Below are 18,158 nucleotides of genomic sequence, written 5' to 3'. Positions count from 1 at the left end.
ACTGGATGGTTCGGTCAGTCCCATTTTGAACTTGAAATCGCTAAACCCCTTTCTGAGGGAGTTCAAGTTCAAAATGGAGTCTCTGATATCAGGTCTGGAGGATGGGGAACTCCAGGTATCCCTGGATATCAAGGATGTGTACCTCCACATTCCGATTTGGCCGCCGCATCAGGTCTGTCTCAGATTCGCACTGTTAGACAGTCATTTTCAGTTCCAGGTCCTACCATTCGGCCTCTCCACATCACAGAGGGTATTCACCAAGGTGATGGCGGAGATGATGGTTCTCCTCCGCAGACAAGGGCTGAATATAATCCTGTATCTGGACGATCTGCTGATAAAGGCATCGTCCAAGGAGAAGCTGTTACAGTCCATTGTTCTCACAATTCATCTACTCAGAGAACACGGTTGGATCCTGAATCTTCCAAAATCACATTTGGAGCCGACCAGGAGGTTGTCTTTTCTGGGGATGATCCTCAACACAGAAGTGCAGAGGGTGTTTCTTCCGGAGGAGAAAGCATTGATGGTACAAACAATAGTCCGGGATGTCCTGAAGCCAGCCCGGGTTTCGGTTCATCAGTGCATTCGCTTTCTGGGGAAGATGGTGGCCTCTTACAAGGCTCTGCAGTACGGGAGGTTTCATGCTTGGCCCTTCCAACTGGATCTCCTGGACAAGTGGTCGGGATCTCATCTCCACATGCACCAGAGAATACGTCTGTCGCCAAAGGCCAGGCTACAATTACCTCACCTTCTGGAGGGCTGCAGGTTCGGGATTCAGGACTGGATCCTTCTAACCATGGATGCAAGTCTCCGGGGCTAGGGCGCAGTCACTCAGGGGGAAACCTTCCAAGGAAGGTGGTCAAGTCTGGAAGCCGGCCTACCAATAAACATTCTGGAACTAAGGGCCGTCTATAACAGTCTTCTCCAAGCGGCCCATCTTCTGCGAGATCGGGCCATTCAAGTGCAGTCGGACAATGTAATGACAGTATCTTACATAAACCGACAGGGCGGAACGAAGAGCAGAGCTGCAATGTCAGAGGTATCATGAATCATCCTCTGGGCAGAAAAACACGCGTTGCGCTGTCAGCAATCTTCATTCCAGGACTAGACAACTGGGAAGCGGACTTCCTCAGCAGACACGATCTCCATCCAGGAGAGTGGGGACTGCATCCGGAGGTATTCAGGGAGGTAACAGACCTTTGGGGTGTACCTCAAATAGACATGATGGCCTCTCGTCTCAACAAGAAGCTTCGGCGGTATTGTTCCAGGTCAAGGGACCCGCAAGCGGTGGCGGTGGACGCCCTAGTGACTCCGTGGGTGTTCCAGTCGGTGTATGTGTTTCCTCCACTTCCATTCATTCCAAGAATTCTAAAGCTCATAAGGAGAACAAGAGTTCAAGCGATCCTCATTGCTCCGGACTGACCAAGATTGGCTTGGTACGTCGATTTTCTGGATCTACTGCTAGAAGAGCCGAGGCCTCTTCCTCTTCATGACCTGCTGCAGCAGGGGCCGTTCGCCTATCAAGACTTACTGCGGCTAAGTTTGATGGCGTGGAAGTTGAACGCCAGATCTTAGCTCGGAAGGGCATTCCGAACAAGGTTATTCCTACCCTGATACAGGCTAGGAAGGGAGTAACGTCTAAACATTATCATCGTATTTGGAAAAAATATGTATCTTGGTGTGAGTCCAAGAAATTTCCTATGGTGGAGTTTCAACTGGGACGTTTTCTCCTCTTCCTGCAAGCAGGTGTGGATATGGGCCTGAGGTTGGGATCTGTAAAGGTCCAGATTTTGGCCCTATCCATTTTCTTCCAGAAACAGTTGGCTTCCCTCCCGGAGGTTCAGACTTTTCTGAAAGGGGTTCTGCACATTCAGCCTCTTTTTGTGCCGCCTACGGCGCCCTGGAATCTTAAAGTAGTGTTACAGTTCTTCCAATCGGATTCGTTTGAACCTCTACCGGAGGTTGAGGTCAAATTTCTTACGTGGAAGGCTGTAACTTTGTTGGCCTTAGCTTCTGCTAGACGTGTGTTAGAGTTGGGGGCTTTGTCTTGTAAGAGCCCCTACTTGATCTTCCATGAGGATAAGGCTGAGCTCCGGACCTTCCAAAGGTTGTGTCGGCATTTCATATCAACCAACCTATTGTGGTGCGATTGGATACTGACTCCTCAATTTCCTCAAAGTCCTTGGATGTTGTAAGGGCTCTGAAAATCTATGTGCTCGTCACAGAAAATCGGACTCTCTGTTTGTCGTGTATGATCCCAAGAAACTTGGGTGTCCTGCTTCTAAGCAGACGATCTCTCACTGGATTTGGTTCACTATCCAGCATGCGTATTCTACGGCAGGATTGCCGTGTCCTACGTCTGTTAAGGCCCACTCTACTCGTAAGTTGGGTTCTTCCTGGGCGGCTGCCTGGGGGTGTCTCCGCTTTACAGCTTTGCCGAGCGGCTACTTGGTCAGGGTCGAACACGTTTGCAAAGTTTTACAGGTTCGATATTTTGGCCTCTGAGGACCTGAAATTTGGTCAATCAGTTCTGCAGGAGCCTCCGTGCTCTCCCTCCCGTTCTGAGAGCTTTGGTACATCCCCATGGTACTAATGTGGACCCCAGCATCCTCTAGGACGTAAGAGAAAGTAGGATTTTAATTACCTACCGGTAAAACCTTTTCTCGTAGTCCATAGAGGATGCTAGGCGCCCGCCCAGCGCTTCGTGATCCTGCAAAATAGTTCCTTGTTCAGTACTGCTTAGTTCTTGGTTTAGTACTGTTGTGTTACTTGGTTAAGTAATCTAACTCAGCCATTGCTGAGTTTTCAAGCTAGTTAGCTTGTTTTGCCTTATGTGTGTGAGCTGGTGTGAGTCTCGCCACTATCTGTGTAAAATCCTTCTCTCAAAGTTGTCAGTCTCCTCGGGCACAGTTTCTAGACTGAGTCTGGTAGGAGGGGCATAGAGGGAGGAACCAGCTCAGACTCTCAAACTCTTAAAGTGCCAGTGGCTCCTAGTGGACCTGTCTATACCCCATGGTACTTATGTGGACCCCAGCATCCTCTACGGACTACGAGAAATGGATTTACCGGTAGGTAGTTAAAATCCTATTTTAACCTCCTATAGTTGCCGTATGTGGATGAAAAGCAAAGCCATATTTCCCAACCGTCCCAAATTTTGGCAAATTATCACATTTTCAGGGGACTGGCCTGCTATTAATAACCTTTTTCCCAGTTTCTGGCAGTTTGGGAGATATTTCCCCACAAAAAAAACACATAAAAATCATGATTTTATGTGAAAACACAGCCTACACCAAGTGTGTCACAATAAACTCCCCAGCTTCCTATGGCCACGTTCACTTTCACATATTACCATTAGCTGATGATGGAAAGCATGTTAAAGTCGTCTGCTATGGCCTAAAGGGCCCTACACACACAGCGCGATCCGCCGCCGAGCTGCCCGACGGCGGATACGGCCAACGGACGACCCGGTGGCGGGTGGGGGCAGTGACGGGGGGAATGAAGTACCTTCACTCCCCCCGTCACCCGGCACCATAGCAGTGCAGGCAAATATGGACGAGATCATCCATATTGGCCTGCATGCACAAGCGACGGGGAACCAGCGATGAACGAGCGCGGGGCCGCACATCGTTCATCGCTGGTGCCTCTACACGGAAAGATATAAACGGTATTCATTAATGAACGAGATCGTTCATATCTTTCATTACTATGGCGCAGTGTGAAGGGCCCTTTTAGACATATGTTAGATTTAGGATTACACATATCTTAAAAGTACATTTGCAGACACAAACTTGTGCATATACAGATCCATACCTCCCAACATGACCCTCTCCAGGAGGGACACAATGCTCTGCTTCTGGACTTTTTCTCTTAATGTATGATTGCCGTCACCTGTGTTGAACAGGTCAATGGATAAGAAAGGTGTTTTAGCACAGGTGATGGCAATCATAGATAAAGAGGAAAGTCCAGAAGCAGAGCATTGTGTCCCTCCTGGAGAGGGTCATGTTGGGAGGTATGCAGATGAGCTTTTTTTTTTATATACAACCACCTCCTAGAATTCTTATCTAAGTGACTCTTATTGACTGTTTGTGCACTTATGCAAGAGTTTGCACCGTATTTGCCTATTTTTTTTCTCCCCTCCAGGAGAGATCCTGGCAGGGAGATGTAGGGAGCAATGATAAGGGCAAATTGTGTCATCCTGACCCTGCACCCTGGGGTGCAAGAGAGCCAATTGCAGGATTAATCATAAGGAGTGGGTCTATGATAATGGGCCTAATTTAGACCTGATCGCAGCAGCAAATTTGTTAGCTAATGTGCAAACCATGTGCACTGCAGGTGGGGCAGATATAACATGTGTAGAGAGAGTTAGATTTGGGTGGGGTGTGTTCAAATTGAAATCTAAATTGCAATGTAAAAACAAAGCAGCCAGTATTTACCCTGCACAGAAACAATATAACCCACCCAAATCTAACTCTCTCTGCACATGGTATATCTGCTCCCCTCCCACCTGCAGTGCACATGGATTTGCCCATTAGCTACAAATTTGCTGGTGCGATCAGGTCTGAATTAGGCCCAACGTGTATTGCCTAGATGGCGAGCTGCTGGAGGGCAATCTGTCCTGGAAGCGATTTGGACATCTGAAACTCCTGAGTAAATTGGACTTTCTGCTCACTATTACATCTGCCATGTGACTTTGGTTGCCATAGTAATCCATGACACTGCAAAATTATAAAGATTAGTTGCAGATTGAATAAACAAATACACACATCAAGAAAAATGGTAAATACTGTACCAGCATTCTTCTTTTTTTTAATTGGATTGCTGCTCTTTCTTTTGCTATCTTTATTTTAAACTTATCTGTGATAATTAAATTGCAGGGATAGAATAAATGTCATGTGGTATAACTGGATTTGTATAAGGCCAGATTAGACAAGCTGTGGACTGCCAAATTCAGTTTGGTTAAGTTACCTGTTAAAATGTAAATCTTTATAATAAAATTCTCATCAAATTAAATATAATCTGAGGAATATGGATATTTAATCATAACATGGATAAACTCTGATCAAAAAATCTCTCTGAGTTTGGATCCCATTACCATAATCTATTTTATTGCACCCTGAAATTGTTGCCAGCTGTATTTGATGTAAATTGTGATTATGATGTTTTTATTACATGTACTCTTGCCTTCTCTTCCTCCATTAGACCTGTATATGTATGCAGTGCTGATCTGCTGTGTGGGCATCTTTAGTCTTCTCACTTTCCTTCTAATCCTTCTGTGTCAGACCATCTTCCACAAGAGACGCTCTAAAGGTAAGAAGAAGGGTGCATTTTACCGCACATTTCACCAATAAGCAAATATACAGTACTTGTGAAACAATGTATTTGCCAATTACAGTTTTTACATATCATTACTGAAATGTTCCATTTACAAACATTTCTTCCTCCATTTCTCAAGATTAAAAAAAAATATTCACCAAAATAAAGACAAATTCATAGAAATGGATAAGCATTGCTAAACCAGTAAATTCACTTGGATAAAATAAATTGAGTGGATACATCAAGGTTACTATACAAATAAAGAGTAAGTTTCAAATTTATTTTTTTATTTCATACAAACAACAAGAAAACAATTGTAACAGTTCAAACCAGTATGCAAGAATGTACAATCTTACCCTAGCAGATAATATCAAGAATTTCTGCAATGATTTTTGGAAAAATTATACCCAGCTCAGCTAATAAAGAAAAATAAAGAGAAAGAAAGTAGACATCCAATAGTTTGGAAAATGAGAGTGCAGAAATAAATAATAAGTAACAGTTTTAATATCAGTCTTTTTGACTTGAATAGTGTTTTATTCCACTCCAATTATTTTTCAGAGAATTCTACATTTTCTGTTAGGTAGTGTTTATGCATTTGCTTGTTCTGTTATCAACCCATGCACAATGTTAGCGACTTGCTCTGCCACACAATATTGATTTGATCAATTTGATCAGTTTTTGCAGAGATTTCTTAAAATCAACAATAATGGTTTTCAGCAGAAACAATTTTGTTTAATACTGTTATATTTTCATTTACTTAATAATAATCTTTAATAGTTTGACTTCTCATGTGCAAATAGAAAAAACACTTGCTAAAATAAGCTGACAATATCACATAGAAGCACGAGCAATGAAAAAAAGCACTTTTTAACTTCAGCTGTTAACTTGCAATCAGCCAATCTGAAGTGGCTTAGTGGTGGCGACTGTCCTTACAATCAGGGGCGTAGCCAGAACTTTGTGGGCCCCATAGCAACATTTTGAAGGGGCCCCCGTCTCAATGCTTCTAGAGAGACCCTTCTCTGCAGCAGTTGTTAATTTTATGCCCTATAATAGTGCCCTTATTCATTTTCTGGGGTGGTCTTCTGTATGCCGGCGGTCGGGCTCCCGGCGCTCAGTATACCGGCGCCGGGAGCCCGACAGCCGGCATACCGACACTTATTTTCCCTCGTGGGGGTCCACGACCCCCATAGAGGGAGAATAAAATAGTGCGGCGCGCGTAGCGCGCCACCGTGCCCGTAGCGTGGCGAGCCCGCAAGGGGCTCATTTGCGCTCGCCACGCTGTTGGTAAGCCGGCGGTCGGGCTCCCGGCGCCGGGATGCTGGTCGCCGGGAGCCCGACCGCCGGCCAGCCGTAGTGAACCCATTTTCTGAACCATAGTAGAGGCTTATTTAATGTAATGTCCCATAGTAGTGCCCTAGTTTCTTTTATGAATTGTAGTAGTTCTTAAGTTCACCCTATGTCACATTTCAGAGCTGCCAGTACACATTATGCCGCACAGTACCCCCAATTCACATTATGATATATAGTGCTCCCCAATCATATTGTGCCTCATTACAGTACCCCAGTTCATATTATATAACATTAAAATGCCCTCCAGTTCATTTTATACCACACTACAATAAGCGGGTCCAGGGGCGTAGCTAGATATATTGCAGGCCCCAAGGAAAAAGTTTGAAAGGACCCCTACGGTACACCCGATGGTGAAAAATGTATATAACACATGTAACTTTCAAAGGGAAGGTGGGCCACTGTCAGCTCTGGGCCCCATAGCAGCTGCACTGCCTGCACCTATGGTAGCTACGCCCTTGCTTACAATTAACGTAGGATCCCTCAATAGATATGGATTTTACAGGCATATATGCATGTGTTTCTGTGTTGGTCTGCAATTAACTTATGATGGGAAACAATATAATTCGGATAAGCAGGGAAGTTTTTTGTTTTCATTATTTTTAATCCTTTTTACTCCATATTCTTATAATATTACATGTGTGCAATTAATTTACATTGTTATATTTCATAATCAACTATTTTTTTATTACTTAAAATTTTCTTTTGTTTATTTACTGCATTTTTCTGCAGCGCGGTACACTGGTTCCACAGGGTGTAGAGTAGGATCTTGATCCGTGGCACCAACAGGCTAAAGGTTTGACTATTCCCAAGATGCTCAGCGCCGCCTCCTCTATAACCCCGCCTCCGTGCACAGGAGCTCAGTTTGTAAGTTGGTGCCTGCAGTGCAGGCAGCTAACAGGCAGGGCTGCTCCAACAGCCCTGAAAAGAGCTTTTTAAAGTGAAGAAAGAAGACTTCAAGGGCTGCAGCAGAGGCACTATATGTGCTAGATGTCATTCTGACATCTCCTGCTGCAGCTCCATCACCTCCGTCAGCGGCGCTGTATACTCCCATGTCCCTGGTTGCTGGGTACTCACAGCGGAGGCTCCGGTTTTCTACATCAGGCACACACACCAGCCGCAGCTCTCCGGAATCGCGTGGCTGCATTCAGGGAGGAAGTAAGAGGGTCCCCCAGGCGGGACCCGCTGGAAATCGCGATCTGGTGCGGCTGGTGGGAGGCGGGCCGCGCGTGCTGGCATGGACACTGGTAGTACAGGGACCCCACTAGACCACCAGGGCAGGGGCACAGGTCGGTTTTACTAAAAACCGTTTACATATGGCCCGCAGTACCCGGTGGTGAAGCCCAGCAAGGTGATAAGGCTCTGACCTGTAGCCCCTCCCCGTGCCCTAGGGCGCCATTTAAAGTAAATGTTCCCGCCCTGGAGCTGCATCTCTCTCTCTCTCCCTCACTCCCTGTCAGCAGGGGCGGATTGGGAACAAAAAGCGGCCCTGGAAAAATTTGTACTAGTGGCCCCACATGGGCAGCACCAGAGGTGTAAGGTCTAGCCATGGGCCATGACAGCAGCAAACTCCCCCCAAGACTTTGCAGATAGTGGGCATGTCCAGCATCAAGGGGGAAGTTAAAAGGAAATAAAATTAAATATTATGAGCACATTATATGATACACCTTTAGAATTTAGGAAACTATATAATTCTGTAGAAAGATATATTTTCTTGCTTATTACACCAACCGCATATCCCAATCACTATTCACTCAATCTTATATGTCAGCCAAGCAGACAGACAGAGCATACACTAGATCATCTGCAGTCACAGGCTAAGTGGCAAAGAAATTTTCATATATGCAAATTATTTTGCATCTTATTCATTATGTCTATAAATAGGACCACATGTCCTCAAACAAAACAGGCACCACGTGTGCACCGGCTCACCGGGAATCTTCCCTGTAAGCCCTATGGCCAATCCGCCTCTGCTTGTCAGTGTTTGGGCGCCATTACCGCATGCTTATCTGATCCTGGGACTGTTTGGGCAAAGCCCTCTCTGTAAAGCCGCCTGCATGTCAGCGCTGTGCATTTTACAGGACACTTGAGTATTCTACATGTCTGTTGACAGCGTTAGTTAAGAAATAGTGCATTACTTCAGGGTTATGTAGTACAAGAACCCTGTGATATACATAGAGATGTGCACCGGAAATTTTTCGGGTTTTGTGTTTTGGTTTTGGGTTCGGTTCCGTGGCCGTGTTTTGGGTTCGAACGCGTTTTGGCAAAACCTCACCGAATTTTTTTTGTCGGATTCGGGTGTGTTTTGGATTCGGGTGTTTTTTTCAAAAAACCCTAAAAAACAGCTTAAATCATAGAATTTGGGGGTCATTTTGATCCCAAAGTATTATTAACCTCAATAACCTTAATTTCCACTCATTTTCAGTCTATTCTGAACACCTCACAACTCACAATATTATTTTTAGTCCTAAAATTTGCACCGAGGTCGCTGGATGACTAAGCTCAGCGACCCAAGTGGCCGACACAAACACCTGGCCCATCTAGGAGTGGCACTGCAGTGTCACGCAGGATGGCCCTTCCAAAAAACACTCCCCAAACAGCACATGACGCAAAGAAAAAAAGAGGCGCAATGAGGTAGCTGTGTGACTAAGCTCAGCGACCCAAGTGGCCGACACAAACACCTGGCCCATCTAGGAGTGGCACTGCAGTGTCACGCAGGATGGCCCTTCCAAAAAACACTCCCCAAACAGCACATGACGCAAAGAAAAAAAGAGGCGCAATGAGGTAGCTGTGTGACTAAGCTCAGCGACCCAAGTGGCCGACACAAACACCTGGCCCATCTAGGAGTGGCACTGCAGTGTCACGCAGGATGGCCCTTCCAAAAAACACTCCCCAAACAGCACATGACGCAAAGAAAAAAAGAGGCGCAATGAGGTAGCTGTGTGACTAAGATAAGCGACCCTAGTGGCCGACACAAACACCTGGCCCATCTAGGAGTGGCACTGCAGTGTCACGCAGGATGGCCCTTCCAAAAAACACTCCCCAAACAGCACATGACGCAAAGAAAAATGAAAGAAAAAAGAGGTGCAAGATGGAATTGTCCTTGGGCCCTCCCACCCACCCTTATGTTGTATAAACAGGACATGCACACTTTAACCAACCCATCATTTCAGTGACAGGGTCTGCCACACCACTGTGACTGAAATGACGGGTTGGTTTGGACCCCCACCAAAAAAGAAGCAATTAATCTCTCCTTGCACAAACTGGCTCTACAGAGGCAAGATGTCCACCTCATCATCATCCTCCGATATATCACCGTGTACATCCTCCTCCTCACAGATTATCAATTCGTCCCCACTGGAATCCACCATCACAGCTCCCTGTGTACATTGTGGAGGCAATTGCTGCTGGTGAATGTCTCCATGGAGGAATTGATTATAATTCATTTTAATGAACATCATCTTCTCCACATTTTCTGGAAGTAACCTTGTACGCCGATTGCTGACAAGGTGAGCGGCGGCACTAAACACTCTTTCGGAGTACACACTTGTGGGAGGGCAACTTAGGTAGAATAAAGCCAGTTTGTGCAAGGGCCTCCAAATTGCCTCTTTTTCCTGCCAGTATACGTATGGACTGTCTGACGTGCCTACTTGGATGCGGTCACTCATATAATCCTCCACCATTCTTTCAATGGTGAGAGAATCATATGCAGTGACAGTAGACGACATGTCTGTATTCGTTGGCAGGTCCTTCAGTCCGGACCAGATGTCAGCATCAGCAGTCGCTCCAGACTGCCCTGCATCACCGCCAGCGGGTGGGCTCGGAATTCTGAGCCTTTTCCTCGCACCCCCAGTTGCGGGAGAATGTGAAGGAGGAGATGTTGACAGGTCGCGTTCCGCTTGACTTGACAATTTTCTCACCAGCAGTTCTTTGAACCCCTGCAGACTTGTGTCTGCCGGAAAGAGAGATACAACGTAGGTTTTAAATCTAGGATCGAGCACGGTGGCCAAAATGTAGTGCTCTGATTTCAACAGATTGACCACCCGTGAATCCTTGTTAAGCGAATTAAGGGCTCCATCCACAAGTCCCACATGCCTAGCGGAATCGCTCAGTGTTAGCTCCTCCTTCAATGTCTCCAGCTTCTTCTGCAAAAGCCTGATGAGGGGAATGACCTGACTCAGGCTGGCAGTGTCTGAACTGACTTCACGTGTGGCAAGTTCAAAAGGTTGCAGAACCTTGCACAACGTTGAAATCATTCTCCACTGCGCTTGAGACAGGTGCATTCCACCTCCTATATCGTGGTCAGTTGTATAGGCTTGAATGGCCTTTTGCTGCTCCTCCAACCTCTGAAGCATATAGAGGGTTGAATTCCACCTCGTTACCACTTCTTGCTTCAGATGATGACAGGGCAGGTTCAGGCGTTTTTGGTGTTGCTCCAGTCTTCTGTACGTGGTGCCTGTACGCCGAAAGTGTCCCGCAGTTCTTCTGGCCACCGACAGCATCTCTTGCACGCCCCTGTCGTTTTTTAAATAATTCTGCACCACCAAATTCAAGGTATGTGCAAAACATGGGACGTGCTGGAATTTGCCCAGATTTAATGCACACACAATATTGCTGGCGTTGTCCGATGCCACAAATCCACAGGAGAGTCCAATTGGGGTAAGCCATTCTGCAATGATCTTCCTCAGTTGCCGTAAGAGGTTTTCAGCTGTGTGCGTATTCTGGAAAGTCATATAGTCCTGAGTCTGCCCTGCTCCACTTGTCCACATGTCCGTGGTTAAGTGGACATTGGGTACAACTGCATTTTTTAGGACACTGGTGAGTCTTTTTCTGAGGTCTGTGTACATTTTCGGTATCGCCTGCCTAGAGAAATGGAACCTAGATGGTATTTGGTACCGGGGACACAGTACCTCAAACAAGTCTATAGTTGGCTCTGCAGTAATGATGGATACCGGAACCACGTTTCTCACCGCCCAGGATGCCAAGGCCTCAGTTATCCGCTTTGCAGCAGGATGACTGCTGTGATATTTCATCTTCCTCGCAAAGGACTGTTGGACAGTCAACTGCTTGGTGGAAGTAGTAAAAGTGGTCTTACGACTTCCCCTCTGGGATGACCATCGACTCCCAGCAGCAACAACAGCAGCGCCAGCAGCAGTAGGCGTTACACTCAAGGATGCATCGGAGGAATCCCAGGCAGGAGAGGACTCGTCAGAATTGCCAGTGACATGGCCTGCAGGACTATTGGCATTCCTGGGGAAGGAGGAAATTGACACTGAGGGAGTTGGTGGGGTGGTTTGCGTGAGCTTGGTTACAAGAGGAAGGGATTTACTGGTCAGTGGACTGCTTCCGCTGTCGCCCAAAGTTTTTGAACTTGTCACTGACTTATGATGAATGCGCTGCAGGTGACGTATAAGGGAGGATGTTCCGAGGTGGTTAACGTCCTGTAACGATTTCTAGAGTTCTCTGTGTGTGCGTGCTTGGAAAGATGTCAGCTGAAGCCAGGTGAAAATTAAGTAAAGTTTATTGTGGAAAAAGTGGTGGTAAAAATAAATATAAACTGGATGCTTGATTACATGGAACAAAACACGATAAATGGAATATTTCAGGTTAAACATAGATGCAAAATAAACATGAAGAAATCCGGGTTTAAATCAAGCAGGGGAAAAATAACATACCCAAAAATGGAGTGATCAGGCAGGAATGGAAACAAACTGCAAATAATAGTCCAGAAATGTAGATGTTGAACCGGCAGGGTAAGAAGTCCAGAAGCAAGGCACATGCGTTTTAGCAAACTGCAGGGAAGTCTCCAAGAAGCAAATAAGGCAGAATCTGGACAGGGTTACTGGAGAGAGCCCAGTCTCACTCCATACGGAACCGCAATGATCTGCAACTAGGTGCCTGTGAGCTGGAGTTAAATAGCAGCAGGGTGTTGGGCTCCAGGTGCACACAATCAGGTAATTACCCTGCAGAGGCAGTGTGCAACTGCCATTCAGACCTGAGGCAACAAGTGAGACCCCTAGAGGCAGGAATGAGGTAATGCAAGGCAAAACAAACAACAAATATTCCTAACATTATCCCCCCCTTTAAACAGGCGGATTCCAGATGCCTCAAAGTTCATCTTCTCTTCTTTTTTCCTCCTTTCTTTTTGGGTTGCCTAGACTTACTAGAAGGTGTCACAAAGACACTACTTGGCAATACAGGTCCATCAATAACAAGTCTAGGATCATACAGAAGCTCACTCTCAGAGTCGGAGCCACAACCCAGCGGTAGAACTGACTTCTTATTTTCCTGGATGGAATCAAGAACGGAAGGTAAATTTGAAGATGCTAAACTTGCCGAGCAATCTGCGTGAACACCTAGAGATACCTGCCCACATCTGAAAAACTGAGGGTGCTCCCCAGACTGCAAAGGCAGGTTCTCAGACGGGCACACCTTTATAGACTCATCTAGGAGAGTGAGGACAGTTGATGGACAGAATCTTTCGGTCACAGCCTTGAGGAAACCGGGCAAATCTTGTAACACTGGATCTCCCTTATCTATAAGACCATTTACCCACTTCAAGGCCCTCCCTCTGAATCTCATACATACGTTAGCAATGATATCAATAGGGGACAAGTCATCAAAACTCAGATAATATCTGAAGAGAGCTAAACAGTGAGAGATATTTCCATAAAAGTAAGGCAGATCCTCGGGCAAATCTTGGATCTCGGGCATGGCAGGCACCTCTATCTGGTGTTGGACAGGCGGAACCCCCTCCTGGGGCTGGACAGGCGGAACCCCCTCCTGGGGCTGGACAGGCGGAACCCCCTCCTGGGGCTGGACAGGCAGAACCCCCTCCTGGGGCTGGACAGGCAGAACCCCCTCCTGGGGCTGGACAGGCAGAACCCCCTCCTGGGGCTGGACAGGCAGAACCCCCTCCTGGGGCTGGACAGGCAGAACCCCCTCCTGGGGCTGGACAGGCAGAACCCCCTCCTGGGGCTGGACAGACCTTGGCCGGACCTCTGGCAAGGCGGACACCTCTCGGACCTCTGGCGAAGCGGGCACCTCTCGGACCTCTGGCGAAGCGGGCACCTCTCGGACCTCTGGCGAAGCGGGCACCTCTCGGACCTCTGGCGAAGCGGGCACCTCTCGGACCTCTGGCGAAGCGGGCACCTCTCGGACCTCTGGCGAAGCGGGCACCTCTTGGACCTCATGCCGTGAGGCAAGGGCAACGGGGACCTCATGCCGTGAGGCAAGGGCAACGGGGACCTCATGCCGTGAGGCAAGGGCAACGGGGACCTCATGCCGTGAGGCAAGGGCAACGGGGACCTCATGCCGTGAGGCAAGGGCAACGGGGACCTCATGCCGTGAGGCAAGGGCAGCGGGGACCTCATGCCGTGAGGCAAGGGCAGCGGGGACCTCATGCCGTGAGGCAAGGGCAGCAGGGACCTCATGCCGTGAGGCAAGGGCAGCAGGGACCTCATGCCGTGAGGCAAGGGCAGCAGGGACCTCATGCCGTGAGGCAAGGGCAGCAGGGACCTCATGCCGTGAGGCAAGGGCAGCAGGGACCTCATGCCGTGAGGCAAGGGCAGCAGGGACCTCATGCCCGAAGGCAAGGGCAGCAGGGACCTCATGCCCGAAGGCAAGGGCAGCAGGGACCTCATGCCCGAAGGCAAGGGCAGCAGGGACCTCATGCCCGAAGGCAAGGGCAGCAGGGACCTCATGCCCGAAGGCAAGGGCAGCAGGGACCTCATGCCCGAAGGCAAGGGCAGCAGGGACCTCATGCCCGAAGGCAAGGGCAGCAGGGACCGACACCCCTCCTGGGGTCGCAGGGCCGGACACCCCTCCTGGGGTCGCAGGGCCGGACACCCCTCCTGGGGTCGCAGGGCCGGACACCCCTCCTGGGGTCGCAGGGCCGGACACCCCTCCTGGGGTCGCAGGGCCGGACACCCCTCCTGGGGTCGCTGGGCCGGACACCCCTCCTGGGGTCGCTGGGCCGGACACCCCTCCTGGGGTCGCTGGGCCGGACACCCCTCCTGGGGTCGCTTGGCCGGACACCCCTCCTGGGGTCGCTTGGCCGGACACCCCTCCTTTCGAAATTTGAGCACCACAGTGGCATAACTGAGCAGAATTTGGCACTATGGCAGAATGAGGAAAGCTCTTTTTATGTTTGCGAGCAGGACATAACTGAATAAAATGTCCCGACCTGCCGCAATAAAAACAGAGCTTCTTATCCCTTCTATGTCTCCTTTCTTCCTCAGAGAGACTGGGTCGTGGAAAACTCCAAAACTTGCCTTTGCTTACGCTAGAAAAACAGCAGCCAGAATTGAGAGCACCAGACTGATCTTTTCCCCTTTTTTCCTGCGTCTCCTTAAAGGGAGCAGGTAATCTTACTGAATCTTCAGGCAGAGCAGACAGTATCTCTGAAGATAGGATTTGAATACCCTCCAGTTTCTCTCTGAAATCCACCAGCAATGCAGAACTCAAAAACGGCAAAAACTTGAGAGGCAGGGAACCTTTCTGAAGTGAAGCCATTGTATGAGATTCAGCTGAATCAAAACAAAACTCCTGCACACGTTTATTTTGGCAGATCATTCTGTAACGATTTCTAGAGTTCTCTGTGTGTGCGTGCTTGGAAAGATGTCAGCTGAAGCCAGGTGAAAATTAAGTAAAGTTTATTGTGGAAAAAGTGGTGGTAAAAATAAATATAAACTGGATGCTTGATTACATGGAACAAAACACGATAAATGGAATATTTCAGGTTAAACATAGATGCAAAATAAACATGAAGAAATCCGGGTTTAAATCAAGCAGGGGAAAAATAACATACCCAAAAATGAAGTGATCAGGCAGGAATGGAAACAAACTGCAAATAATAGTCCAGAAATGTAGATGTTGAACCAGCAGGGTAAGAAGTCCAGAAGCAAGGCACATGCGTTTTAGCAAACTGCAGGGAAGTCTCCAAGAAGCAAATAAGGCAGAATCTGGACAGGGTTACTGGAGAGAGCCCAGTCTCACTCCATACGGAACCGCAATGATCTGCAACTAGGTGCCTGTGAGCTGGAGTTAAATAGCAGCAGGGTGTTGGGCTCCAGGTGCACACAATCAGGTAATTACCCTGCAGAGGCAGTGTGCAACTGCCATTCAGACCTGAGGCAACAAGTGAGACCCCTAGAGGCAGGAATGAGGTAATGCAAGGCAAAACAAACAACAAATATTCCTAACACGTCCTTACCCCTACTTATTACAGCTTGACAAAGGCAACACACGGCTTGACACCTGTTGTCTGCATTTCTGTTGAAATACTTCCACACCGAAGAGCTGATTTTTTTGGTATTTTCACCAGGCATGTCAATGGCCATATTCCTCCCACGGACAACAGGTGTCTCCCCGGGTGCCTGACTTAAACAAACCACCTCACCATCAGAATCCTCCTTGTCAATTTCCTCAGCGCCAGCAACACCCATATCCTCATCATGGTGTACTTCAACAGTGACATCTTCAATTTGACTATCAGGAACTGGACTGCGGGTGCTCCTTCCAGCACTTGCAGGGGGCGTGCAAATGGTGGAAGGCGCATGCTCTTTACGTCCAGTGTTGGGAAGGTCAGGCATCGCAACCGACACAATTGGACTCTCCTTGTGGATTTGTGATTTCGAAGAACGCACAGTTCTTTGCTGTGCTTTTGCCAGCTTAAGTCTTTTCATTTTTCTAGCGAGAGGCTGAGTGCTTCCATCCTCATGTGAAGCTGAACCACTAGCCATGAACATAGGCCAGGGCCTCAGCCGTTCCTTGCCACTCCGTGTGGTAAATGGCATATTGGCAAGTTTACGCTTCTTCTCCGACGATTTTATTTTAGATTTTTGAGTCCTTTTTTTTCTGATATTTTGTGTTTTGGATTTTACATGCTCTGTACTATGACATTGGGCATCGGCCTTGGCAGACGACGTTGATGGAATTTCATCGTCTCGGCCATGACTAGTGGCAGCAGCTTCAGCACGAGGTGGAAGTGGATCTTGATCTTTCCCTATTTTTGGAACCTCAACATTTTTGTTCTCCATATTTTAATAGGCACAACTAAAAGGCACCTCAGGTAAACAATGGAGATGGATGGATACTAGTATACTTATGGATGACGAGTGACTGACGACACAGAGGTAGCTACAGCCGTGGACTACCGTACTGCGTCTGCTAGTATAGAGATGATAATGATATAAAAAATATATATATCACTACTGCAGGTATATATAATATAATGACGGACCTGCTGGACACTGTCAGCAGACTCCTAAACTACTAGTATGAAGAAGATAGAAAAAAAAAACCCCACCACAGGTAGGTATACAATTATGGACGAGCACTGACGACACAGAGGTAGCTACAGCCGTGGACTACCGTACTGCGTCTGCTAGTATAGAGATGATAATGATATAAAAAATATATATATATCACTACTGCAGGTATATATAATATAATGACGGACCTGCTGGACACTGTCAGCAGACTCCTAAACTACTAGTATGAAGAAGATAGAAAAAAAAACCCCACCACAGGTAGGTATACAATTATGGACGAGCACTGACGACACAGAGGTAGCCACAGCCGTGGACTACCGTACTGCGTCTGCTAATATAGAGATGATAAAGATGATAGAGATGAACAAAAAAAATATAACACTACTGCAGGTAAATATTTATATAATATAATGAATGACGGACCTGCTGGACACTGTCGGCAGAATGCGTTTATAGAATAAAAAAAAAAAACACCACAGGAGTGTTTAACTTTTTCAGGCAGACAATATACTGGTGGTCACTGGTCAGTCACACTGGCAGCAAAAGTGTGCACTGTACTCCTGCTATAACTGCACCCCAGTCTCCCCCACAATTCAGCTGTGTGAGCAGTGAGCACTCAGCACAGTCAGATATACATAGATGATATTATCATGCAGCACACTGAGGCTGAGCACAGATATGGTATGTGACTGTGTATCGTTTTTTTTCAGGCAGAGAACGGATTATATTAAATAATAAATAAAACTGGTGGTGGTCACTAGTAACTATCAGCAAAACTCTGCACTCTGAGTACTCCTAATGCTCCCCAAAATTACTAAGTTAGTAGTAAATCAACTCAAGTGTCTCTATCTATTCTAACGGAGAGGACGCCAGCCACGTCCTCTCCCTATCAATCTCAATGCACGTGTGAAAATGGCGGCGACGCGCGGCTCCTTATATAGAATACGAGCCTCGCGAGAATCCGACAGCGGGATGATGACGTTCGGGCGCGCTCGGGTTAACCGAGCAAGGCGGGAAGATCCGAGTCTGCCTCGGACCCGTGTAAAAAGGCTGAAGTTCGGGGGGGTTCGGATTCCGAGGAACCGAACCTGCTCATCTCTAGATATACATTCAGTCTTTACTGTGCATTGATATATGTATTGATCTGTATAGCTTTACTTAGTATTACTTAGTATTGCTAGTCCAGTGCAGTTTTATTGCTTGTCATAATTTCTGCATTGTACATGT

At 47.3% G+C, this 18,158-nt stretch overlaps 1 protein-coding gene across 3 annotated transcripts in view; it reads left to right on the top strand.

Annotated features, from left to right (window-relative positions):
- The window catches only part of VSTM4 (V-set and transmembrane domain containing 4), a 221,131-nt gene that overhangs the window by 72,777 nt on the left and 130,196 nt on the right, over nucleotides 1-18,158 (top strand). For all 3 annotated transcript variants that reach the window (XM_063958592.1, XM_063958591.1, XM_063958590.1), the window contains one exon: nucleotides 5,197-5,304. In XM_063958592.1, the coding sequence (XP_063814662.1) occupies nucleotides 5,197-5,304 (108 nt within the window). The remainder of the gene's footprint in view (nucleotides 1-5,196; nucleotides 5,305-18,158) is intronic.

The sequence above is a fragment of the Pseudophryne corroboree genome, chromosome 3 (assembly GCF_028390025.1).
Source record: "Pseudophryne corroboree isolate aPseCor3 chromosome 3, aPseCor3.hap2, whole genome shotgun sequence".
Taxonomy (NCBI): Eukaryota; Metazoa; Chordata; class Amphibia; order Anura; family Myobatrachidae; genus Pseudophryne; species Pseudophryne corroboree.
The sequence above is the reverse complement of the archived record's forward strand: the minus strand, read 5'-3'. Positions and strand labels throughout refer to the sequence as shown.